Raw genomic sequence first — 25,864 nt, 5'->3', positions numbered from 1 at the left:
CAAGAGGCCGGGAAGTGGGGGGGCCCTGGCTACCCTCACACCTACCCTAGAAAGCAACAACTCCACCTTTCATTCAGTGAGAACACTTGTGTGATGGTCCCTAGGCACTGTGGGGTATAAGGAGGGCCTAGAAAATTCTGCAGGCAGGGTGGAGAAGCCATGCAGGCTGCAGGGGGGTGGTCAGCTCCCCACCCTTTGGCTTGCCACCTCTAAGAGATGGTCAGGATGATACACCATCTCTTTACTGTCTCTACCTCAGTCAGCGGTGGCAGACCAAGGCTTCCAGGTCATCTGTCACCATTTGGCCCCTGGCCCCAGTTGGTTCTCTGCATCCATCATTCTCTCCCATCTCCCATCCTCCAGATCCTTCCACCACACTCTCTGGAATCTGTCTGACATCAGCCACCTCCTAGATCCTCCCCTCTTCTCTGAACGTGCCTTCACCTTTCTCTTGAACTGGACCCTGGCTTTCTGCTGAGGCCCCTACTCCCTACAGCCCTCGGGGAGGGGACGGTTTCTCTCCTATGGGTGGATATCAGGCAGGGCCTGGAGGGGGAGGGGGTCCTCCTAGTTTTGGGATGCTGCCTCCAAACCACTTCTCCCTTTTCCCTTCATGTCCTAGGACACTTCTTTCTCCTCGTGGCTGTCTACCTTGGCCTCTGGTCACTCCCCCTTCAGTGATTTCAGCCCACGGCTCATACCTCTCCTCCACCTCTCTGCTCAGCATCCTCGTGACCCCCACCTCATCAACCTGTCTCTCCTACTTCCTCACGTCTTCCCCTCCATGTTATTTCCACCACCTCTGAAATCTCAAAATTTGCTTTTCTTTTTAAAAGTTTTGTATTTACACAAAGTAGAATTCTTTTTCTGATGTATGGTTCTATGATTTGTGTACATGCACAGATTTGCATAACCAGCACCACTGCCAGGATATAGAACAATTCTAATACTCCAAAGAACTCCTCCATGCAGCCCCTTTATTCAAGCTGCTCCCACCGCTAACCCCTGGCAACCAATGATCTGTTGTCTCTTCCTGTAGATTTTGCCTTTTTCCAGAATGTCATATAAATAGAATTATTAGAACATACTGTTTGTTATTGCCTTCTTTCACTCGACAGAATACCTTTGCGCTTCCTCTATGTCATGTGAGTCAAGTTAGTTAACTTTGGTTGCCGAGTGGTATTCCATCGTTGGGATGGATTACAGTTTTGTTTTAAATCCATACCCCTGTGGAAAGGCATCTGGGTTGTTTCTAGTTCTTGATAAATACAGCAGCATTGTTCACAAATAATGAATATTAATGAATATCTGTTTGTGGGCAGATTTTGCATAGATCTAAAGTTTTCACTCAAGATAAATACCTATTGTATTTATTTATGGTGGTGCTGGGTCATATGTGAGTCTAAGTGACGTTTCAATGTTAAGTTTCCTCTCCTCTCTGGCGGTGACTATCTGCATGCTTCCTTTTCTCCACACCTCTCTCCGACCCCTGTCTGACCTTACTAAGGCCTCCGGTTCACTGAGCCTACCGATTTTGCATCGATCATCATCCGCCTCATCTTTTTTTCTTTCCTTCTCAGACAACTTAGTTTTCATGGTCTAACATAATAGTCTTGGGAACATTCCTAGTTCCTTCTAACATACTGCCCCAGCTGCCCCCCAACCTGGTAACCTCAGCTATCCATCCATTCTGCCTCCACTAAGGTGGACCAATGTGGTTGGAGAAAAACATACAACTGTGCCAATGGGCTAATTTGTGACCCAAATCGCATTTGAACATCTAATACTAACCATCAATCTGACCTCCTGGAATGACAGTTCCATACTTCTCTCTCCTCAAAACTGATAACACCTCCCATCCTCTCCACTGATGGTCTTGTCTCACACATCACTGAGGAAATGGAAACAATTAGATTAGAGGTTTCTCATCATCTTCCCCCCATCAATTCCGCCTGACAGGCTGCAGACTCATTCTTCTCTTTACCCCCCCCCCCCTTAAAACGATCAACTGCCCATGCTTCCATCCATGGGTAGCCACTCCATGCTGCACTGGATCCCATCTGTGGCCACCCCACCTTCTCGGTGGTGGTATTCCTGAAAGTATACCTTCTCTTTTCTGTCCTGATTGATTTTTCCCTCTGCCATCACCATATAAACACTCCAAATACTATAGCTCATCTTGAAACATAACTTCCCTGAAAAAAAAAATCTGTAACTTTACAGGGGGGCAACCTGACACGCAGTACCTCAGCCAACTAATTGAGATGAACATCAGCAGTGAGATGTCACATTGATTGTAATGTGGCCTTGATATGAAGCGATGAGAATGGCACTTTACCTCTACAGTCTTCCTCCCACAAACCCATCATCTAACTATTCTAACTATGAAGATAACGTGAGAGAAATCCAAATTGAGGGATGCTGTAATTTAAGAATATCTGAATAGCACTCCTCAAAATTGTCAAGGTCATCAACAACACGGAAAGTCTGAATGGGTCTTATGATGGACCATGAAAACTATCAGTGTAGAGAAACCTAAGGACTCATGGCAATTACATGCAGTGTGGTATCTGGGATGGGATCCTGGAACATAAAAGAAATACATTAGGCCAAAACTAAGAAAATTTGAATAAAGTACAGATTTTAGATAATAAGAACGTATCCATATTGGTTCCTTTGTTGTGCCATATGTCCCATAGTAATGTTAACAAAAGAGGGAACTGGGTGCAGGAATGCTCTAGAATATTCTTGCAACTTGTTTATGATTCTAAAATTACTCTAAAACAGAAGTTCATTAAATGTTAAAAAGCAAAACAACCCGTCCTCCAGCTTTACTCCATTTCCCTGCTTCCCTTCACAGGGAAACTTCCTGAAAGAGTTGTGTGTTGCTGTGGTCTCTATCTGCCCCTGCCCCACCCAGCTCATTCCTCAATCTACTCCCATCAAGCTGCTTTTCTTAGCTCTCTACCCAAATTACTTCGGACAAGGTCAGTGATGATCTTCGATCTTCGTGTTGCCAAACCCGATGTTCCCAGAGCCAACTTTGTTTCCTTCTCTTACCTGGCCTTTCAGTCTAGGGTGTGACCCAGTTAACTGTTCCTGCTTCCTGGAACACCCTCTTCCATTGGCTTTTGGGATGTGACATTGCTGGGTTTTTCCTACTCGTGGCTGCTTCTGCTTAGCCTCTTTGCTGGCTCCTCCTCTGACTTTGACCAGCACTTACATGGCCCAAAGGCTCTACCTTAGAATGGTACTCTCTATGCTCTTATCTCCTGGGTAATTTAATCCAGTCTCATGAAGTATAACTTACCTGCTGTTGACTCCCAAATTTATATCTCCAGGCCTCATCTATGAAATAGAGACTATTATACCCAGTTCACAGGGAGGCAGACACAGGCTCTCGGGCATGAAGGGGCTTCCCCGAGGTTACACAGCTAGCAGCAGCAGAGCCAGGACCTGAACTCACGTCTCTGTGACTACAGGCCTGTGCTGTGAGTGGCCAGGCTGCCCTTTCCCCCAATCCTAGCATCCTGTCTGCTCCCCAGGGTCCCCTGCATGTACTATCCATTCTGGCCTTATGCTTTCGTCCTCCTCCTACACTCCTGGCATGACCTTCCCGCCATTCCCCCCTTACTAAGCTTCTTCCCTCCCAGCTGTGGTGGGAGGTTTCTGCATTCTTGAGGCCCAGGCTGATCTTTCCTGGCCTCTTCTGAACTGCCACAGGACCTGGACTCTGCCCAAAAGCAACTGAGGGCTCATTTGCATCTATTAGTTTTGTGCTTTTTGAACCCAACATGGGCATCCTTGGCCCAAGTACAAGTGTAGCTGGGGACACTGGAGCACAGTATTTGAGACAGGGACTATCTGGGAAAATGTGGGCCAAGGGCCTCCATCGTTGTACACCAGCTCACACAGGGGAGTTGTTCAGGATTTTGTTTCCGCCACTATCTGGTAAGCTCTTGTGGAGATCATGACTTCACCAAATGAGTATAGTTAAAAAAAACAACAGTGTGTAGGGGGGAATACTTTAAAACTCTTTTCTCCTGGGTCCTGCCTGGGTGGTCATGGAAGTGAAGCAATTGATTTCATTTTCACAGAGGCCACAGAGAAGCCAAGCAGTTCCCATTGGGGCCACAGAGGTCAAAGGAATATGCTGGAATGGCCGGTGCTAGGACTGATGGTTGTAAGCAGAGGCTGCTGCCGGCTGTCTCCCTAGCCCTGCATGGAGACAGCTGCCTATTCATAAGCAGGTCATGATTTAGAAAAGTAAAATTTGAACTCGAGAACGCATCACATATGGTCTTGGTCTGAGGCGGTCTTTGCCCTTCCCATCCTACCTGGGAAGGTCCCGCTGGAGCCCTGCCACCTCCAAATGGAGGTCCTTCCTGACCCTTCGCGCAGCTGTCATGCTGCTTCACATAGTCTTCTGAAAGCAGGGCTGTGACTTCTGTCCTTGGGGACCCCCTAGGATATGAGAAAGGGCCCAGAGGCAGACAGAAAAATATGTGGGAAATATGGACAATGCAACATGGCGCCCGGTCTTGAGCCGTTCCTAAGTGTTAATGTTGCTCTGTTCTTCCTGTCGGCTGGCCTCCGTTGCCTCACAGAGATCAGCGCCAAGGTTCGTGGTCTGTAAACCGTTTAACAGATTCTTTGCTTTACGTCGGTGTAGCCCATGATAAGTCCCCACGGAACAAGAGTCACCGGCAGTGGTAGGATCAGAACACTTTAATAAGATATCAGTGTCAAAATACATTTCTTTATAAAGTTAAGCTCCCCTATAGTAATAATGTTGTCAGTAGGAGTTTGACAATACAATAATGTTCATGAACTCGTTACGTTGACAGGTAAGGTTACTATGAAGCTTGGAATATTTTTCAGAGTGTTTTAGTAAAACTGCAAGGGTAAAAATGCCCTTAATGCTGAGGCAACACACACAGGAAATCAAACACCAAACACCAGCATTAACGTGTCAGTAACCCTTCAAGTTCTGCCGCCATGCGTGGGGCAAAGCAGTGGTGCTAAAGTGTGATTTGGTCAATGCAGCGACCGGGTCATTCTTCTTAGAGATTTCTTTTGAAATTGTTTTTTTTTGTTGTGTTTTTGGCAATATATCCCTCCAGCTTTACCAAATTCTTCACCTGCTGTGCTTTGTGTGTGTTTCTAGAAACTTCCTTGTTGTATCCAGGACAGAAAAGCTCCATGTGATTGGTATTTAAAAACCAAAAAGGTATCGTCCTTCTTACCCAGTGAGTTACAAAGTGCTCTGAGAACACTTGATTTTCAGTGCTTCCTACCTAAGTCACTTCAGGTGACAGACAGAACTTGGGGAAGGCCTGAGGCTAGGGGCCACCCAGGAAGTCTGCCTGCTGTTCCTTGCTGGGCCACCTAACGGCAGGCTGAGGAAGGGGTGCGTGGCCAGTCAGGACCAGCTGTGCCCCCTTCCCATATCCTCTCTCAGGCCAGCAACATGTGCTCCCGGCTGGTAAGCTGGGAGCACCATGGCTGGATCACGACCCCCATTTCTGAATCCTGTCTTTCATGAACTCCCACCAAAACCATCTTGTGGTAATTCTGGAAATATCCAAATGTGCCATGTGAAAGACCTTTTGGGTCCCATAGCTCAGTGCACTTGAAGGGCTGGCAACAAAATCTGAAGAAAAATTAAAGCACTTCCCCTCCCTTAGATTTGCCCCACCCTCACCCCCACCCCATGACATGCCATCAGACCCTCTTGGCAGCAATAATATACATACATACATACATACATAATACATATAGAACACGAGAAGACAGCTCGCAGTGCTCCCACACTTTATGATTCCACGTCTTGGATTGTCTGTCATGCCCAGGGCATATCCCTGAAGCAAAAAGCCACCAGCAAGAGGCCTTGAGCAGTGCTGGTACAGGCCTGTGGGAGTTCTGTACAATCTGCAGCGTCAGCAACACCAGGGGAGAGAAAATGGACAGCTTCAAAAAGATCTTAAAGTGATTTCGTGAGCAGGATTCCATTTCCAAGTTTTTAGATATTACAAAGTACCCATATATATGATAAACATTTAACCCAGATATAACTTTTCTTTTTAAAGAACTCTTATATTTTTGAATAATAATTACCAAACAAATCCACTGAATGTGGGAGAAAAACCACACTGGGGGAAAAGCCACACTACACAACCTTCACAGTTAACCCCATATGCTGGAGCCCACCCTTTGCGTTTTCCTTTTCCCCAACAGTTGTGTCAAAATTAGAGCCGAGAGTCAGCTTAAGAAAAGAAGAAAAGATGGAAATTTATTATATGGTGATTAGTTTTAAAAAAGAAGGAAGGGCTTTGAGAGGGAAGAGGCCATGAAAATCAAGCTTGGAAAGCAAAATTATTTTGTTTCTCTTTGGCAACAACAACAAGACCTTTTTAGTTAAATGAAGCCAAAGCTTTCCCTACAAGAGAACAAATGTACACAAAACTCGTTAGTATGGATATTATGTGTGTGAGAGAGCGAGACAGAGGGACCCATGAATAATATAAATTAGAAGTAATCAAAGTCGGGGGAAGAAAAATCTTACAAAATTTAAGAACGTTTCATTGACAGAATAAAACACAGCAGGTAAAACAACTGTGCATCTTAAAAATACACTGAAGTGAGCATCTTTAGAAAAAGGCCACCACGTGGGGACGTGGGCGAGTTCACCAGGTAGGTACATCTTGTAAAAAGTGTGTTGGTGTTAGAAATACCTAGTTGCAAAAAGAGACGTAGAAGAGTGAAGCTGGTGGGGCGGCGCGGGCAGGGGGGGCGGGGGGCCTGCCCAGTGGAGGGCCCTGGCTCAGGTGGCCTGGTCCAGGGCTCTGAGGAGGTCCCCTCCTTGCAGGAGCGTGGAGCTTCCTGGCACAGGAACATTCACCTCACAGTCATATCTGGTCAATTCGGGCAGCAGGTAGGGCTCAAAGGAGGGCCCAAGCAGCCGACTCGCCATGCCTGAAAGAATGAGAGTTTTAAAAACATGGTACCAAATGTGCCAAAAGGGTCTCTTCCATAAGAGGGGTTCTGGCGTGTTTCCCCCAAACAGTACCCTTTTCGTGATGGTATCTGTGTTTTGTAAATGGCAGCACACTCAGGCAGCCCAGGGAGGAAGACGGGCATCAGGTGCCTAACCCAGAGAACAAGGTCCAGGAGGGTGGCCCCTGCAGAGCTCTCTGGGCACATCCTCCGCTCAGTTCCCGCCTGAAGGCAGAGCGGCACTCCTGCTATGGGAGTGAGCAGCAGGCAGTATGGCAACATGAAACCCTGAGCAAAAGACATGGGTCTGGGGACTCGTAGGTCCAAAGGGCCCTGGATGTCCCTTCTAGAGCCCTGTGGGCACATGGCACCCAGCCCCTGCTGTAGTAAAAATCTGGAAAGGTCGCTGCCTTCCAGGGTGTCAGTCTCATTCTCGTGCCCTGCTGAGTTCTGTGGCCTTGTGAGATCCAGCTCCTGGCGCTCTCTGTCCCCCGTCAGACCCTAGCATGGTGGGTCTACTTCCTGAACGCACTCACCTGACACCTTGGGAGCTGACGGCAGGCTGTAGTCCTGGTACTGGGGGGCATAGCACTGTGGGGGGAACCCACTCTTGGTATTCTCCCTGGGGCTCATGGCAGACGGCGGCAGATGTCTCAGAGGCTGTCCCGCACCCCTCATGGGAAGTTGGGTAAACTCATCTGAAAGACCAATGCTGGCGAGTGAGGGCAGTGCCAGGACGAGGGAAGGGAGAGGCCGTGCAGCCCCCAGCATCCCCCTTCCTTCACAAAAGGTGCTCGCAACTAGAGCCAGCTCCTGGGGCAGCAGAACCCAGAGCTTTCTGACTGTATCGGCTGAGCCAGAGTGGAAAGGGGGTGCTGGGTGTGTGGAAGGCAGAGGACACCACCCTGTTCTACCACGGCTCAGAGGTGCAGGCGGTGAGACGGTGGGGGATCCCGGGTGGGCCCCTGCAAACACTGTCCCCCCAGCACCCCAGGAGGCCCGGGCCTGCTGCTTACCACTGGGGGCGCTTGCGCTCAGCAACTTGTTGGGCACCAAAGGGCAGTTCACGCTGCCCCTGAGGCTCTTCATCCTTTTCCACATCTGATGTGAAGTGCTGCTGCCTGATGGGTCCCCCTGGATCTAGAGGGGAGAAGGCCAGAGACCTGTTCCTCAAACTGAGTCGGGGGTGGGCTGCTCTCTCTGCAAGGCTGTATCCCTCTCTGCTGCCCGTCACAGGCTCTCTGAGCCCTCACAGCCATCGTGAGGGTTTCTGCCCGGGCCGGACCTCTGCCTTCGGGCTGTTTCCACCCCCAGCCAGCATCCCTAGGCCACACCAGGCAGATGGCTCACCCCGCTCAGGTCCTGGAAGGCCTGCTCCTCATATTCTCGCTGTCGCTTCAGCTTCAGCTTGTTGGACAGGGCTACCATGGCCGGGCTCATCACATCCGGGCCCTGGGGCCCAAAGCCTTTTGCAGACCTGCGAAGCCCGAGAGAGGAACTGTGGGGAGCCCCATACCCCCCAGGGCTTTCCCCCTGCTCCAGGGGCCCTCCCAGAACCAATAGTTGACCGTGCTGGCTCTAAGACCCAAAGGGCAGAGTCCCAGAGGAGGGGCAGGGGGCTTGAGATACCGATGGCTCAGATCACCTGTACCTCCCTCCACATTTGCCTGCTGGCCCAGCTGTACCCAGACAGCCTTTAGGCCTGACCTCATTCCATCTGTCTTTAAGACCTCTGGCTCCTGCCCTGTCTCTCCCCTGTACCACTGCCCGGAACCATTCCCCACTGAGGACCAGTGATGGGCAAGTGCCCCAGGGAAGCATAACCAGTAGGTCCTGGGAGCTAGAAGTCACATCCCAACCATGTGACTCCGCCCAGTGAGCACCCTGCTGGTTGGCATGAGGCTTACTGGGGAGATTTAAAGGAGCCCTAAGATGTTGCTGCACTAGGACCTTGGGAAGCCAAAAGGCAGGGCGAATCAAGGGCATCTTTTTGCTTTTCTCAATCAGGGTTCTAGGAGAGAACTAAGAAAATAGTCACTCAAATCATTCTTTGCATTCTGTGGCTCAGCTGATGAACCCTGGTCTGAAGAGAGAGATGGTGGGGCTCAAGGCCCTCAACACCCCCCTTCTCTTCCTTCTCTGGGCCTCAGTCCCCTCTTGGTCTCCAGCCCTGATAGAAATGTGTCCTGCTTGAGGCCTCACATACCTTGGGGTGATTCCCTCAACGCATCCAGACTCTGAGTACAGAGAAGGCTGTGGTGGGGGAGAAGGGGAGGAGGCAGGGAGCCTTTCTGGGGCCCCAGAGATTACAGTGGGAGTGCTGCTGCAGCCAAGAGTCTCTGCCACTTACTTTTTCTTGAAGATGGAGAGATGGGGCGAGTTGACGGGGCCCCCCAACGGTGATGGCCCCAAGGACTCCGCGTGCTGATCCACAACAGGCCACTTCGTGGGCCCAAAATGTAATGGCGGATCAGGGGGCCACTGTGTGCTGCTGGACCTGCCTCCCAGGGAGGAGAGAGGGGTGCCGGCTTGGCCACAGCACGGGGGCAGGGACACTTTACTGCCGCCATCAAAGAAGATGGAGGACAGGGGCCGGTGCTCAGGCTCTATCTTCTTGCTTCCCAGCTGCTGTTGATACTTGTCCAGGAGGAAAGGGCTGTGGGAGGCCCCGGGCGCCAGCGGCTGGAAGATGTTCGTCATGGTGCTGAAGCAGTGCTGGGGGGTCGACTGGGGCTTCTCCTGCAGAAGCCTCTCCTCGGGGCAGATGGGACTGAGCTGGAAGTCTTCCCCATCCATGGGGATGTAGGGGGCCAGGGTCTCCAAGTCCAGCTCACCGAAGTCCGTCTGGGGGCGGGGCAGGGCAGCGGCAGAGGAGTGGTGAGGCTGGTGCCTCCTGAGAACGCTGGTCCAGCCGCCGTCTGCCCCTCACAGCCCTGCCCCTGTCCCCCCTCTCCCGTGCCCCTCCCGGCGTCCCTCCCTTGCTTCAGCACCTCTGGCCGTTGCCCACCAAAAGGAAACCCAGGTTTGTCTACCCCATGTACGCGTCTCCCCGCACGTGATGCTAGCCTTTCCAGGGGTCCACCCCTCTTCAGCCTGTGCCCCAGACTGCCCCACACTGCTGTCCCTGCCTCACCCAACCCGAAACGCCCTCCTCTCTCCAGTCTACCTGTCCAAACCACCCCCCCCTTCTCTCCTGTGGCCCCAGTAAGACTTCTCTGCCTGGGGTGACTGCCCCTGGGGCCAGAGCATACACAGGGGCTCCTGGAGAGCCAGAAACAGCTTTATATGTCCCAGCACAAAGGACGTTTTACAGAATTGCGGGAGCTTGTGCGAGGCAGGGCAAAGAGACCAGCTGAGCAGCCAGGTGGGATTTGTTTTATAACTGGGACTGAGACAAAGGGGGATTAATAATTCTTCTTGGGGCTTTGTGAAATATCCACAGATACAGAAGTGGCCCTTTTGTAACAAACGCGTTCCTAAAAAGTTGTGCGTAAGTGAAAATTTGTCAGACGCCTGTCATTTTAAAATCCATTTCAAATAAAAATTGTTCTTACAGAATCCTAAGGTGAAGGTGTTTGTGAGGAGAGTAATTGCTCCTTATTGCTTCTAAACATCTCACAAATCTGGAGATGCTCTTTAAACGTAGGGCCTCTTTAAAGAATGCAATAGCTGGATTTGGCATGCAAAGCCGAGGGCAGAGGGGGGAGAAGAGGCTACCCACCGGCCCCATTTCCCAGTTAAAACCAGGGCCTTGGCCAAGTGTTCCCACTGGTCTCTGCCAAAAGGAACGAGGCTGCAAGAATGGGCGTGAGCCTTCACGGTCCACCTACCTGGGTGCTGCCCTGGTCCTTTGCCTCTGTATCTATGGTGAAGAGCTTCTCGATCACTTCAATCTTCAGATCGTCATTCAGAGATGTGTAATAGTCTCCGGGGCTGCTGGGCTGGGGGCCAGGAAGGAGGGTGACCAAGTCAAGAGTAGGACACTGGTCTTCCCAGAAGTCCAAGGTGAAAGGAGAAATCTATTTCTGGACCCACAGAGTCAACGCCAATCCGTGGAACAAGCATGTGTAGAAGGAACAATCCTTACAAGAAGGCTATGGCCAGGGGCCAGTGGTGGGGAGGGGAGTGCTCCAGAAGCTGTACAGCTGTCTGCCTCGAGCAGGATGGTTACTGCCCTGCACAGGGAATGAGTCACGGGCTCCAAGCTGTGTGTAACTCAGCCCCCATCTTCAAGGATCTTATCAAATAGATAAGGGGGTGGTGCAGACAGATATTAATGGCAAACTGCTGGAACAGCCGGCAGGTAAGGGTTACCACTGCCCTAGGGGACTCTGGGATAGCCTGAGGGGCATGCGGGCAGTATTCTTGTCTGGACAGTCTACTCAGCCATCCTGCAGCAGCCAGAAAGAGCAGCCCACCCTTTCAGTGTCCTCACCCCAAGACGGGGTGCTCACCGTGGAGCAGCTGCTGCTGCTGGTGGCACTTGGGGTGGCGCTCCCGGAGGCAGCCGCTTGGGGCACGGTGAAGGCGGGCAGGCTCCCGGCCTCGCTCTGGGTGCTGTGGCTCCTCAGCTCTCTGGACCACGGCTGGCTCGGGGGCAGAAGGGCACTGCTGTAGGCTGAGGACTTCTCAAAGTTCTGGCTCCCTGTGGAGACAAGGGCCTGGCCGCTTAACCCCCACAAGCACTAGGCCCACCCCTGGGCAGAGAAAACCCAAAGGAAGCACAGAGCGTCCGAGGAGGCTCTGAAGGTGTACCTGGGGGCTCAGCCCTCCATGCTCCGAGGTCTGGCTGTGACCAAGAGGCCATTACTGGGTCTGTGAGTCAATGAACAGGCTCCCTCTGAAGCAAACACCTTCCGGGAGCATCTCATTTTCAGAGACCTCATTTCAGATCCTAGCACCCACTTCCTTGACAGGCAATTGGGAATGTTGAGGAGGAGGAGGTTGCAAAAGGACAAGTGGACAATTTGCCTCAGTTCTGCCACAAAATAAGGAAGCTGCAAGACCTCTTGTCCTGGGGCTGCTGCCCTTTATAGTTTCTGAGGTTGCATGGCCTTCCAGAGCACTTCTGAAGGGGCCAAGACAGTTGTAGGGTGAGCACGGGGAGGTGCTACTGGCCCTGGGGCAGCTGTGCAAGGCTGGGGGAGGAAGATGGGGGTCACGACCTGGGAGCATGGGGCTCCCCGGGTGCACACTCAGGGTGCCTCCAGCACAGGAGGGGGACCAGGGCTGAAAATTTTGCCTGGGGCCATAGGACATGCATCTCCACTGGACTGGCATACATTTGTAAGAAATAGTGCATATGAGGGCTTCATGCTGAGCCAAAATCTTTTCTCCATCCACATTTCTGGAATTATTTCTGACACTATTTCAGCCTGGCCCTCCACCTAAACAGTCAATCTGTCCTTCAAGGCTCAGGTGGAGATTTATCCTCTATGAAAATGTGCCAGTGGCCTCAGGGCATCTCTCCTGCTGCCTCCTCCCTCATCTCAGACTCTCTGCGGCCTGGACCAGAAAATCAGTCGACGTCTCAGGAGGGAGTCCCCCATAACCCCGCCCCACTCGGCACTGTGCAAGGTCAGAAGCAGGACTGTATTAGTGGCAGGAGCATGCGTTCTGTTTTGGGGCTCAGCACAGTCTGGCCACATTCACAAGACGCAGGGCTTAAGAAAAAGCTGAAGCCAGGGAAGCCTGCTACAGTCAGAACTGCCTCACCCAGAGAGGCTCAGCAGGCCCCTTTGAGCTAAGAAGCACCCACCGAAATCCAGGGCAATGATGGCATCCCCCGCAGTGGGGGCCAGCTGGGCCAGCTCCTCCGGCTCCTCCTTCAGCTTGGTGAACAGGTAGTCACTCTGCTCAGACACAGCCACCTCACTGCTGCTGTCAAAGATGCTGCTCATGGCTGTCAGGTGCGGCTTGAACAGGGATTCCGTCTGGTCCATGGAGAACACCACGTCATTCTTCTCAATCTCGCTGATGGGACGAGAGGTGTGTCAGACCTTCCGGGTTTTCCAGCAAAATCCTTTTACACACCCCGACCCGTGGAATACCAGGTAGCCAAGCCTTTCAGCCAAAAACATGGGTTTGGCCCCCATACCAGTGCTTTGTAAGGAACCACACAATGACATCTGGAGTCATGGCGGCAGCAATCCTGAAGAGTGCTCTCTGAGTATGGATGTATCTTGGATGCTTTTTATTATTGTGTGTGGGCTGCACTGTGTACATAGGTTTGAGGGCTTTTGTTTTTCTACTCTAGCAGTGTGACCACCTCCAACTCTCTTCCCAGGCACTATGGAGTGAAGGTGTTACATCTTCTCCCGGAAAGAACGAGCAATCCTCTTTCCTTGTCCCCCATTTAGAAAATATTAAGTGACAACTATGCTTTCTGCCTCCCCACGTGGGTCAGAGGCATGACACAGAGGACAAGCAGGGAGAAAGATGCAGGGGAAAAAAAACTGTGAAGGGGAAATGCCAGGTGTCCTATAATTCCTGAGACAGCCATAGAAATCCTGTGTGTCATAAGGATCAGCACTGCAAAGAGCTTTCGGAAGTAGTGCCCAGGTTCTGGCAGGTCTGGGTTCCCCGGGACTGCTGCCCTCCGTCCAGGGAGCACCGTGGCCCTCATAGGCTTACCTCAGGACGTAGTTCACACACATGATGCACTGGGGCTGCAGGTTGCGAGGGTTGTAGATGACCGTCCCCTGGGTCTCCAGCCACACGTAGCCCCCATGCTTTGCAAGCATCCGGTACTGGCCGCTCACCACCTGACCTTTGGTGCACACTGGGGGAGGAGAAACGGAGCCTGAGGTCAGGGAGGTTGGAAAGCGAGACCTCACAGGGAAGGCAGCCTGCAGGGAAACAGACAAGACTGGCCCCTAAGGCAGCAAGGACCTGCTTATGGCTTCTTTCCTCCTCCAGATTGTTCTAAATGCTCATGTAGCATTTGTTTACTGTATGAAAGCCCTGGGAAGGCGTCTCACATTCCCTACTCTGGAATTCTTCATCTGCTCCCAGTAAAAAGGAATCAATAAATCTCCTTAAAGTCTAATGTTAGAATTTCTGGTAGTTTTCCAACCTGGACATATACATTTTCATTCCTTGGGAATTCATTCTTCAGAATCCTGGCTCAGAACTCAAATCACAGAGAACTGGAAGAGGCACAGTGTAAGCATTAGAAAATCTTGCTTCATGGGGACTTTGGGAAAAGAACAATCCCCCTTAGATTTGGTTTCCTTATCTGCAAAATGAGGTACTGATAAAAATAATAGTAATGATAATAATCATTCTTAACTACCCGTATACCACAGCTATTCGTACTGGGCATGACATCTGCCTGTCTGGCTTATCAGGTGCAGAAGTGTTGACTGAATATCCTGGACAAATGCTGTATAGGAAAAGCCACCTCTTCCCCAGGTGTGCAGGTAACGTTGTGAGGGACCCCACGGAGAAGACCCAGATTGTCTGTAAACGCGGAGATTCTCTGGGTACGCTCATGGGCCACCTCCCCATTCACCAGCCCTGTGTGGTGGAGGAAGGCAGCGTGGTTCATGCTAACACCACTTGTGGTCTTTTACATTAATGTTTTTCTAGGCACAGTTAGCGTCTTCAAAAATTGAACAAGCACCACCTCCAGGGTGCAGGAAATACTAACTTACGGGTGTGCAGTGCTTTGCAGTGGTCAAAGCCATCTCAAGATGAATGCACTGCTGCAAAGCAACTAGAAGTACCCGCACGTAAGTGATCAATGAGGATGAGTGTTATCAGCAGCTCATGTGACACATGGTGGCACCATGAAGTGTCTCCTGTGATTCCTGTTTTACATCTGAAGAAACGGAGGCTTCGAACTATTGAGTGACTTACTGAAAGGTCCCCTTGGTGGAAACAGTAGACGGGATCACAGCCTAAATTAAAGACTCCTAGTCTAGGCTTTTGTGGTTCAGTTTTCATTTTTAAAATCAACTGGAGTGAGGTTTAATTTACCTTCAATAGAAAATGCACCTGCTTTAAGCACACAGTTCAGTGAGTTTGGACTAACGTACACACTCTTGCAGCTATCACCCCACAATCAAAGGTAAATGCCCTTCCCATCACCCCTCCCCCACACCACCAAATTCTTTATGCCTCCTGACGGTTAATCCCCATCGCCACCCCTGGTCCCAGGCCACCCCTGATCTATTTTCTGTCACTGCATGTTGCTCTTCTCTCCATCTGCATGTAAGTGGAGCCATACAAGAGTGTGTACTCATTTGTGTCTGGCTTCTTGTCACTCAGCATGTTTTCCAGATTCCTCATGGTGCTGCAGGTATTCATGGTTTGTTCCTTTTTATAGCTGAGTAGTATTCCATTGTATGGAGGTACCATAATTGGTTTATCCATTCACCTGTAGATGGATGTGTAAGTTGTTTTCAGTTTCTTTGCTTATTACCAATAAAGCTGCTATAAACATTTGTGTACAGATCTTGGTACGGACACGCATTGTGGGTGCAGCTAGGAGTGCAATGGCCAGATCACACGCTAAGAACATACTTCCTTTATAAGAAGCGGCCATGTTACTTTCCAAAGTGGTGTATCAGCCTCGTCTAATCTTTTTAACAAAATCCTGGGCCGTAGAGAGGACAGATACGATCTTCTTTTAACAGGAAGAAACTAAAGCCGGGGGGATGGTGACCTGCTTGACATGATGCAGGACAACAGTGACACAGTCTGGGCTGCACAACAGCACTCCAGGCACCACACTCTCTTCCTATATCCCCCAAGCCGCCATTCACTGGGAAGACTTGATTTGCTATTGCTGTGGTCTGAAATCATCAGGGACTCCTTGGCCAAAGAAATCACTTCCTCCCTGATGTCCCTTTATGTGCCCTGCTGAGGATCCCTTGCTGCAAAGAAACGATTCTTGCACAATTTCAAGTGCCTGGAGTTAACTTATTTAGTGGGATCTTAATGCAGACAAAGTTCAGGGCTCTTACTCTTTTTGATTAAACAGTACAGTGAGCAAAGGTCTTAACTGCATTTCTAGTGATTGCAGGCGAGGGCCTGCTCTGTCAGTAGAATATAATTACGCCTGCTTTCTAACCATCTGCTCATTAATGCCAGCCTTGGTGAGGGGCCTGCTCCCTGGTAGATAGGCCTTTTATGGCCTTTAATCTTGTTTTCCTAAGAGCACATAATGTCCTCACACAACAAAGAGAAACCGACCCCCCCAACCTTCCCGCCTAGCTCTTCCCACCCCTACCTCCAAGAGTAACAATGTATAAATTACTAATCCATTTGGAAATGATGGCTTTCAATTATCTAAATCTGGTTTGGGGACAGAGCTTCCCCAGTAATTTCAACGGTAAACTTTCACAGGCTAAAACACACATAGATGCGGAGACTCAGGATGCTGGTGTATAAACCTGGACCAGCCTCAAAGTTGGGCCTCCAATTATTCCACAGCATTGGTGTGAATCTGTGCTACAACTTTATTTGCACAAACCCAACCTCCCTCCCTCCCTCTCTCTCTCTCTCTCTCTCTCTCTCTCACACACACACACACACACACACACACACACACACACAGAAATAGATGCTTCCGTTTTAGCTGGCATTCACACGATTTCCAACCCATGCAGATTTCCCTTTGCTGGATTTGGGTTTGCTGGCTGGGTACAAGGCCTCTGAGCTCAGAGCAGCTTCACTTGGCTTCATCAGGAGAAGAAGGGAGACTGTGATTTCTATTTGGGTCATGAATTACCTTTAAGTGTGCCTAATGCTTAAATATACAGATTCAATAAAAAGCACCATAATTTTCCCTGGAGTCAGCAGGAAAGTGATATGACAAATTTTTACCCCAGCTCTGTTTTAAGGATCCAGGATTTTCTAAGAAGAAAGAAAAAATCTTTTTTATATGCCTTGTGAGAAGTCATCATTTTTGTTCCCTTTGATAGTAGTTACCTCCACTTTCCCACCCCAGAAGACAAAGTACAATACTGTCCTCCAGGAATTCCCAGAACCTTCTAGTACCTTCTAGTCTACTTGTAGAACCCTGAATTGACTTCACCCTTGGCTCATAAAAAAAAAAAAAAAGCTGGACTTTTCCCCAATTTTACATCTAAAGGAGCAAAGGCCCAGAAAGCCAGGCCCTGGGCCAGAGCTGGGCCAGAGCCCAGGTCCCTGAGTCGCATTGTTGGGATAACTTTGGGACCAAGAACCATCATGTAACAGAAAAGCATGGGGAATCCTACCATGAAGGCTGGAACCACATCCTACAATTTCAAAGCTGGGGCGGGCTAGGGCTGGGTCACATCCACGGGCACCCATCTCTGGGTCTCTAAGTGGGACTGAATCTAGGTTGGTTGGGCTGGTTGGTTTTTTTGCCAGAGAGCAGAGTGAGAAACTTCTCTGAGATATCCTCAGGGGCCCTTCTGCACTGTCAGCTCAAACCCCAAAGCCATGAGGAATAAGCAGAGAGACCAATTAGAAAGAGAAGATCCCACTCCATAAGAGAATATTAACTGTGCTCACGTACAGCTTATAGGGGTTGCTAATCTGTTAGCTGCTCTGAACTCAGCTGGCCTAGCCTTAGGACAGACAATGGATTTAAGAACAATGGACACACAGCAGCACCGCCATTTTCTTCACTGCCACCCCAAGCCACAGCTAATCCTGGAGGCCCAAGAGCAGCAAGGCCACGGGGAATCTTGTTAGACTTACCTTACCCATTTTTAATCCTCCTATGATCCTCTCAGCACCTTGGTCTGCACCACTATCACCACTTATTTTGAAGCATTCTTTCCCAAATATGTGTTTTGCCCTTGGGTTTATCACTCAGTGCCTGCATTTTGCCAAACACTGTGCTAGATATTGAGGCTAAAGGTAAGAGCCACCTTGCTCCCACAGAGCCCACAACCCTCCTTTTCCTTCAGAAATGAGATCCCTTAAGTCGGGGAGTAATCCCATAAATTTCTCTGTCCCCCAGTGGGGCAATATAGGGTCATAGGCCCAGAGTCCTTGCGTGTTGATGGGCTGTATGGATTTAAGGAAGTTGTCTTGGATCACCTGCAAATAGGATGTCTGAATTAGGAAAATGGCTAAGTGAATGCCTTAGAGTTGCCCTGTCCCATACGGTAGCTACTAGCCAGGTGTGGCTATTTAAATTTAATTAAATTAAACAAAAAATTCAGTTCCTCAGGTGCACTAGACATTTCATATGGACTATGCAGGTATAGAACAGTTCCACTGCAGAAAGTTCTATTGGACAGTCCTGTTCCAGAATCTCTTTTAGAATTCAGGTTTTCGTTCAAGGGGCAAAGCACAGTGTCCATGTGCCATCACTAGTATGCCTGGGATAGCCTCCAACTGACTTCTCTGATCCAGCAAGATCTCTTGGGAGAACCACAGCCTACCTCAACACATCTTTTAAGTTGTGCCCTATGACTTTCACCCATGTAGCCCCATCCTCCCCCATCCTTCAAGGTGCAACTCAAGTGCTCCGTCCTCTCCTTTTCCTGAACTCTCCCAGGGCTCCTCTTCTCAGGACATGTGGACTTCCTTCTATAGCATACAACCCAGTTGACTGTGTGTTGTCTCGTACTGCTCTCTACAGAGCTGTCCCACAGGGTTGTACAGACTGCTGACTGCATGTGGGTGTTGGGTGGAGGTGGCCCGTGGGGACTGAGATTCAGCCTGCCTTCCACTCGCCAAGCTGTGTGCCTTGGCATGGGTGTGTGCCCCCCTGAGGAAGGGTGTGTGCCCTCTTCCTAATTTGTGTGAAGTTGTCATCTGGGCTGGTGGCAGCCTCAGTTTCTGACCATCCTGAGGGCACGGGGCTTGTCTGCCACAGAAGATGTGATGTCTGTGAAGGAGGTAAGCAGGTCTTATCTCACTGGTCACACCTCACTCAAGGCCATATTCCACAGATACAAGGGAGCCACATAGGGCACTCCAGGAACTTACGGTTCTGGTGACTTTTGGTCATGTTCTCTGAGTCCAGGGCATGGTAGAACTCGTAGGCTGAGCGGCCGAGCAGCTCCTCAGGGTGGTAACCAATCAGTTCTGTGATTCTGAATTAAAAAAAAAAAAAAAATCACGTGGGAAGAGACACTGCATGAATGTGGGCGGGGGCTCAAGGAGCTAAATCCAGAAGGTAAATCAAATGCACGCATTCTGATGAAAACACTCCAGGCTTTCTGGTCACACCATTCATCCAAGTTAAAAAACAAAACAAAACATGTGGTCCACCTGCAACTGTGGCTCCACCCAACCTCCGCTCTTCCTGCCCTTCCCGGACTCATGTTTGGAGGGTCAGGATTCCTATCCCCCAGCCCCAATATACACGTACACCTAGTCTCCAACAACCACTGGACGGGGCTCTCCCGCCCTCCACCTCCCGATTTCTGCAGGCGAGGGAGCAGAGATCCAGGGAGAGCAGACAATTTGCTTGATGCCCACACAAGCATCCAGGGACAGACTAAGAACGAAAACCAGGGATCCGATCGCCAGCTCAAGCTTATGCTAGTACAGGGTGATATAAACACAAGTGAAGACGATGTGGTGTCAAGTTGGGAAAAAGCACAGAGTCGGCCTTCGTCTGTGTGTTAAGTCGTGACTGAGGAGGAGAGTGGGCAGGAGATCCCCGTGTGTGTCTGATATTCACTTCTCTGAGTGCTTTTCCTTAGGCCCTGCCTGGTGACTTCAGGTACCTCTTGGACATCAGGCTTGCCTTCCATGGAACTTTAACCTACCCTCCCTACTTCAAGGGAAGGGGGCAGGTGGGAAGTGCTGAGGGGAAGAAATATAAAAGTAAGGTGGTGGAAAAGTGTCTCCTCATTATACTCTGATAAAGGGGCAGCTCTGAAATGACAGGGCTCGGCTGTCCCAAGTGTCCCTGTCTTCACCCTGTAAGGTGTCTGGGTTTGACGGAAAGTGGGCAGAGAGCAGGCAAATGTGGAGAACTGTGAAGGGTCATGTAACACTCTTAGGACTCTTTGCTCTGTACCAGAACCATTGAAATCAAGAAGACCTGCCCAAAAACCACCAGATTAGCCGCTTTCCCACATCATACCTAAATATTATTTCTTGTCTTTCTTATCTCACAGCTTTCCTAATGGGCTCATTGTCTTGTTTACTTGGCCTACCACAAGTCAGAAGTGGGGCTATGTTCTTATGATTACGAGCTCTATTTCAGAACGCATGACTTCTGAGTAAAGCCCTGTCATCGATCCATTTTGGAAATTAATAACAGAGGAGAAAGCACAAGCAGAGAGTAGACGCAAGGGCCCCCTGATTTCCTGTCCCTATTCTCTCCCCGCTCCAAAGGGCCTTTGCACGTGTCTTCCAGAGCAAATCTCCCTGAAATATTATTTCCATCTTGTCACTCCCCTATTTAAGCACTGACAGCTTTCTGTATTGTCAACCACTATCATCACCATGATCAAGAGTAAATACACTCTGCCTAACTTCAAAGACCCCCTGGAATCTGGTCCCCGACTTCCCCAGCAATTTGATTTTCAACTAACCTGCAGCGTGTCTTACACGCTGTGCCCTGGCAGATAGCTCTCCTCAAAGTGCCCCACACCCAGAAAACCCATTCTTGCTGCAGAGCCTTGACGCTTTCTCCTTCCCCCTCTTCTCCAGGCCCTGACGACTGCAAGGCCAGCTCAAGGCCTGGCCCTCGCCACGGAGCCCTAATTCCCCCACCCCTCACCCATGTCTCCTTCTCGTGGAGTCCTAGCAGGTGGCTATAACATCACAGAGAATTACCCACATCCTAGGCTGCCAACCCCTGAACTCAGGGACCACTTTCTCCTTTGGCCTTCCCTCCAATGGACACTTGATAAATACTTGAGTGACTGACCAGTGGATTGATTCTGTCTTAGGACCTAAAGTACAACAAGAGCCCTGTCTCCTCCAGCACTGCTAAGGGATCTGGGCAATAAAACTCGACTTTTTCTCCCAGAACATGAGTAACTTGTCTCAATGCATGTCAGTGAGTGTGCGCGCACACACACACACACACACACACACACACACACACACTTCTCAGCAGAACCCCTCGTGGTATTCAATACATCCTTTCTTCATTCTGGAAGCTGTGGCTGGTGTGGTCAGAGAAGAGAAAAATTCTCTGCCTAGGTGAGACTTTGGGGTTAAACGCTTGGTTAGACAAGGAGCAGCCCAACGGGGCTGAGCAGCTTAGGCCTCAGCTGATTCAGCCCCAATGGAGACTTCTTCAGAAAGATTCTCAGCAGTTCACTTGTGCCAGCCAGCTGCTCTCCCACCAGGAGGATCTGTCCCCTCACTTGGCCAGGAGCAGAGAGGCCTTTAAACTCATCGGCAACAGACATGTTCCTTGGCAGCCTGATCCTGGGGGTGGTGCCCAACAGCACCTTAGCGAGGTGAAGCCTGGGGGAGAACATGGAGACAGCCGAACAGTGCTGGCCTTTCCTTCCTTCCCTACAACCAAATAACTTTCTTGTTGGATCCGGGGCTTTTGAGCGTAAGCCTGGGAATAAGAATTATACCAGTGGGCCCTGCTGACAGTGGACCGGCCATTAACAGGCTTGCTGGTTTGCCAGATAAATTGCTTCTGTTTCTGGACAGGGCTAGCATTTTCTAGAGACCCTCAAAAATGAGGCCATCCTGGAAAAGATAGGATACCACTCCCTGAAGAAATTAAATTTTCTTTCAAGATTAGAATCTTTAAAATGTCCAAAGTAAATGTTTATGATAATCAGCCTCATAATAAAACATTTAAAAAATCTAATTACTTTACCATGCATTCAAAGGCACACAATGGGCATATTTTGGAAGGAGACAAACAAACCTAGATTTCAGAATTGCCAGCTAACTTCCCAGGAGTGGCCTTCATTTATCTTGTCAACTAAAATAAATATTTAACGTCTCCTTCTTCATTCCTTTAAACAGACTACTATAAAAACTGGGAAATACACATACCCCAAACACAATTGAAGAACATTCGAGTTGTCAAACTTCACAAAGCCAGGAAACCCCAACTTCAAGCTAATGGTCATTCCCCTCCATCTGCAGGCACGCAGACGCCAATGGGGAGGTTAATGAACCCAGCTTGTTTATAGGGTCAGCTACAACAGCACAGAAGGGCCTTCGCTGCTAATTTCCCCGGGTCCCAGAGAAGCCTGTGGAGCTAGGCTGTGATAACGCTTTCATCTGCTCTCTCCATCAGGGGCAGGGAAAACTATTTTTTTTTCTTTCTTTCTAATTAAGGGCCCTGACTCACTGGAAAAAAAAAAAAAAATCAGTCTGGGGCTACCCATAAATTTAAAAAGTCAACTCAGTAGGGCTGTTCTGTTTTAGAGAAGAAGGAAATGTAAAAGGGCCTAATTTACCAGATTTCAGAAATGAGAAGAGTAGAGCTCCTCTTTAACAATAAAGTAGAAGAAACAGATCAAGGGTGAGGCACAGAGAGAGAGATAGACACAGATGGGCAGCCACAGGAGGCAGAGATAGAAGGCAGAAAGAAAACAGAAAATACAGAGGAAAAAAGGTCACTGGATTCTGAAGTGTTATGCCAAGTTAAGATGTGGGTCAGACCGCCTGGCTTTGGGATTCAGAATCAGATATGTCTTCATAATGTAAAATGACAGTTACTCACTGTCCTTCAACTGTTCTTTACCTGTAAATGCCCACAGGTTCTTTTCAACATGGATTACCTGTGCCTCTCTTGCCTACAGTATCCATGCCATTGCCTCAGTGGGCAGCGGAAACCCAGCAAAAGGCCTAAGGTGACTCGCTCCTCTTCCAGGTGACACCGCTAAGCACATGTGCACGCGGGACACGGCAGCAAGCTCCCTGACTCTAGACACCACTGCCTGGAGTCAAACAAGGTCTGGCCACGGCTTTTACCCCTGCTTCCTAGGCGGGTAAAGAGTTTGCTAAGTCAATTCATCATGTAAACAAGCTGTTTAGAGGGTATTTTAAACTATTCAAGAGGATAAAAGTTTTAAGGACTTTGTAAACCACGTATTTGTTTTCCAAAGAATGCATGTGCTAATAAACCATACTTCTGTTGAAGTCTGTTTTCTTTCCTTCCACCCTTTCTGGCCATGGCCTGTCTCCAGCAACAACCTGATTCACCTCAGTTTGGTTTCTATAATGGGCTTAGAAGCTTTGGAACTTTATTTCCTTAATAATAGCCAGACTGCTCACAGACTCAGATTTCAATGTCTTGTTTTAATATACTTTTACCCGGATTTTGTTTGCTTTAAACAGTAGTCCTTAAGCTTTGCGTTTTCCTCAAATATTATGTGGCCTTGTGAAATCTATATAAACAGCTCTGTAGTTAAGGGACAATCAGTTTTCATCTTGTCGGTGTGATGTGCAATGGGTGTGGTGACTTTATACCTAGGAAGACCGCCCTAGCTCAGTCCCGGACTGACCCTGCTCTGAGTACCACCAAATGCCACAGCTGCCTTTGGTTACCTTGGGACCCCCAAGCAGTAAGAAGAAATCTGCCTTGAATTGTTGCAAGAGAGGAGCAGATCGTGTAGAAGAAATAATCTTTGAATTAGGACGTTGATTCAACTTCGAAATATATTGCAAAGAGAATTTGTAGAGCTGTCTCTTCTAGGGGAGTATCTCAAGCAGACCAGGCAGGATAACATATAAGCATTTCTCATATGTATGTTCAAACTCTGGCTGATTTCAGGACACTGTCATTTGGAGGAGACATAGATGCCAAGGAGAGCACTTAAAACTTCTTCTAATTCAAAGATTTAAAGAAAGTCACTACACCCTCTTCTATTAGATGTGAGCAGAAAGGCTAATAATGTGTAGGGCTGCAAAAATATTTAGAATACACTAGGTATGGTACTAAAAAACTACATGTATTAATTTGAAAGGCCACTCTGAGTTTTCAAATGCCACCTACCCTCTAAAAAAAGTACAATAATTTATTAAGTTTATCTCATGATGCAATGAAAGTATATAATCTTTTACTATTAATTTGCCTAAAATTAATGTATTTTATTCTCAGATTTCAATACTCCTGCCTCCCAAGTATTTTGATGTGTATGTATTTCATGACTCATGGCTCTTTATAGTTTTCTTCACTGACATTCTCTTTATGATCCCCAATTCTTCTCTCACTACTATTATTTTTATTATTCCAGACTTTTTTTTTAATGCTTATTTATTTTAGAGAGAGAGAGAGTGCATGCAAGAGCAAGGGAAGGGCAGAGAAAGGGGGACAGAGGATTCAAAGACGGCTCTGTGCTGACAGCAGCCCTCCCAATGCGGGGCTTGAACTCACGAATCATGAGATCACGACCTGAGCCAAAGTCGAACGCTCAACCGACTGAGCCACCCAGGCGTCCCCCTCTTCTGTGTATAAAGAGAATTCCTCATCAATTTGACCCACAGAATTTGAAACACAGACATCTTAACTTACCCAATTATGCCTCATGTTGCCTTAATCCAATGGCAAAACAGGGTTGCCTTCAAATTCTTTAACTGTAGACTACATGATCCTCTTTGTTAATCTGAAATTTTCACTGTAACTCTGATACCGTATTCTCCCTATTGATATGGAGCCTACTCACAATCTGCTTTTATAATTTATTTCTCAGAGACAGGAACACTCACACACAAATCACGGTAGGATTATGTGAATTAAGAGTTGGCCCTCTCCCTGGATGCCTGGCTCCCTTCGCAATTACTCCCTGTCACCACTAGGTGGCACCTCCACATGAATTTAAGAACCACCCCATTTTAGAGTTAAACTATTTGTGAATAACCTCTATCTCCCTTTTCAGTGAACGGAATGCTCTATTTTGTGCCATCTACTGCAGTTCATTAAGCTGCTGGTGTCTCAATATCTAAACTCTTGGAGATCAGGAGCCATTTCTTTTACTTATTTGCTAGAATAGTCTCCAGCACAGGGCTAGATACACAGCACATGCTCAGTAAATAACAGGTGGCTCACTGGTTGCTCAGTATTTTAGGAAACGGAGTAGAATGGCTCTGTGGGAGTCCTAAATGGAGACAGATCATCGGTCACAGTGATAGTCAGGACATCCTTCCTTAACCTTGCCACCATGGTGCTCCCCTTGTCAGGAGCAGTCAACCGCATATACCCAAATGTAACTGACATGAAGTGTCACAGAATTTACTTTGTAAAATGTTTACTTTTTAGATGATTAATGCGAGACCTAATAACGGTCCTCTAACCCTTTACGATGAGACACGGGACCAGTGCATTCTGAGCTGTTTTCCTTTATTCAGCTGTGGGCTGCCTCAGAACCCCATCGCCTGGATTCCATGGACTGTGGGAACCCGAAAGTTAAATGTGAGATTACAGCCTGATTTTCTCTCTTCTTTCTGCTTTATTTCTCTCCCCTCTCCCTTCTCCCTTTATTTCTTCTCCAACACCCCACCCCCCCTTTTTTTTTTTTGATTATCATCAGTCTGTGGTTTCTATACACGGAAGAAAAAGTACTCAGCCCTCTTTAAAAAGTGATTTTGTGGATTCCAATTGCCTTATATTTTCATCAGATTCTTTCAGTTTTCCTTATGATAAAGTAGTCCCCTGGGTGGGAAATCACAGCCCCTCAATGTAGTTAGATGTCATCAAATCTAGTGAGTTCCTAGATTAAATGGGAAATGGAAAGCAGTCCCCCGCCCCATTAGCTATTATATGTAAGTGTTGGTTTTTGAAACATTGATCTCGGAAGGGTATTAAGGAGGCAGAGTGGGGGGGGGGAGGAAGAGTGTGTGTCTGTGCACATGTGTGTTCATGTACACCTTTCCCCATTCTAATGAAAGAGCGAAAACAAAACAAGCTACCAAACCCAAAAAACTCCAGTTCTCATCAAAGCAATAGAGAAATAGCACTTAAGGATTAAGGACTTAA

At 48.6% G+C, this 25,864-nt stretch overlaps 1 protein-coding gene across 1 annotated transcript in view; it reads right to left on the bottom strand.

The window, feature by feature from the left end:
* Positions 1-4,713: 4,713 nt before the first annotated feature.
* Positions 4,714-25,864, bottom strand: part of EPAS1 (endothelial PAS domain protein 1) — an 84,080-nt gene continuing 62,929 nt past the window's right edge. The window contains exons 7-16 of the mRNA XM_030310529.1: positions 18,934-19,040; positions 13,630-13,777; positions 12,755-12,969; positions 11,451-11,641; positions 10,827-10,937; positions 9,347-9,840; positions 8,347-8,473; positions 8,013-8,136; positions 7,533-7,694; positions 4,714-6,975 (exon numbers count right to left, since the gene is read on the bottom strand). Coding sequence (XP_030166389.1) covers positions 6,824-6,975; positions 7,533-7,694; positions 8,013-8,136; positions 8,347-8,473; positions 9,347-9,840; positions 10,827-10,937; positions 11,451-11,641; positions 12,755-12,969; positions 13,630-13,777; positions 18,934-19,040 — 1,831 coding nt within the window. The 3' untranslated portion in view covers positions 4,714-6,823. The remainder of the gene's footprint in view (positions 6,976-7,532; positions 7,695-8,012; positions 8,137-8,346; positions 8,474-9,346; positions 9,841-10,826; positions 10,938-11,450; positions 11,642-12,754; positions 12,970-13,629; positions 13,778-18,933; positions 19,041-25,864) is intronic.

Source organism: Lynx canadensis, chromosome A3 (assembly GCF_007474595.2).
Source record: "Lynx canadensis isolate LIC74 chromosome A3, mLynCan4.pri.v2, whole genome shotgun sequence".
Lineage (NCBI taxonomy): Eukaryota > Metazoa > Chordata > Mammalia > Carnivora > Felidae > Lynx > Lynx canadensis.
This window is presented reverse-complemented; position numbering and strand designations above follow the sequence as displayed.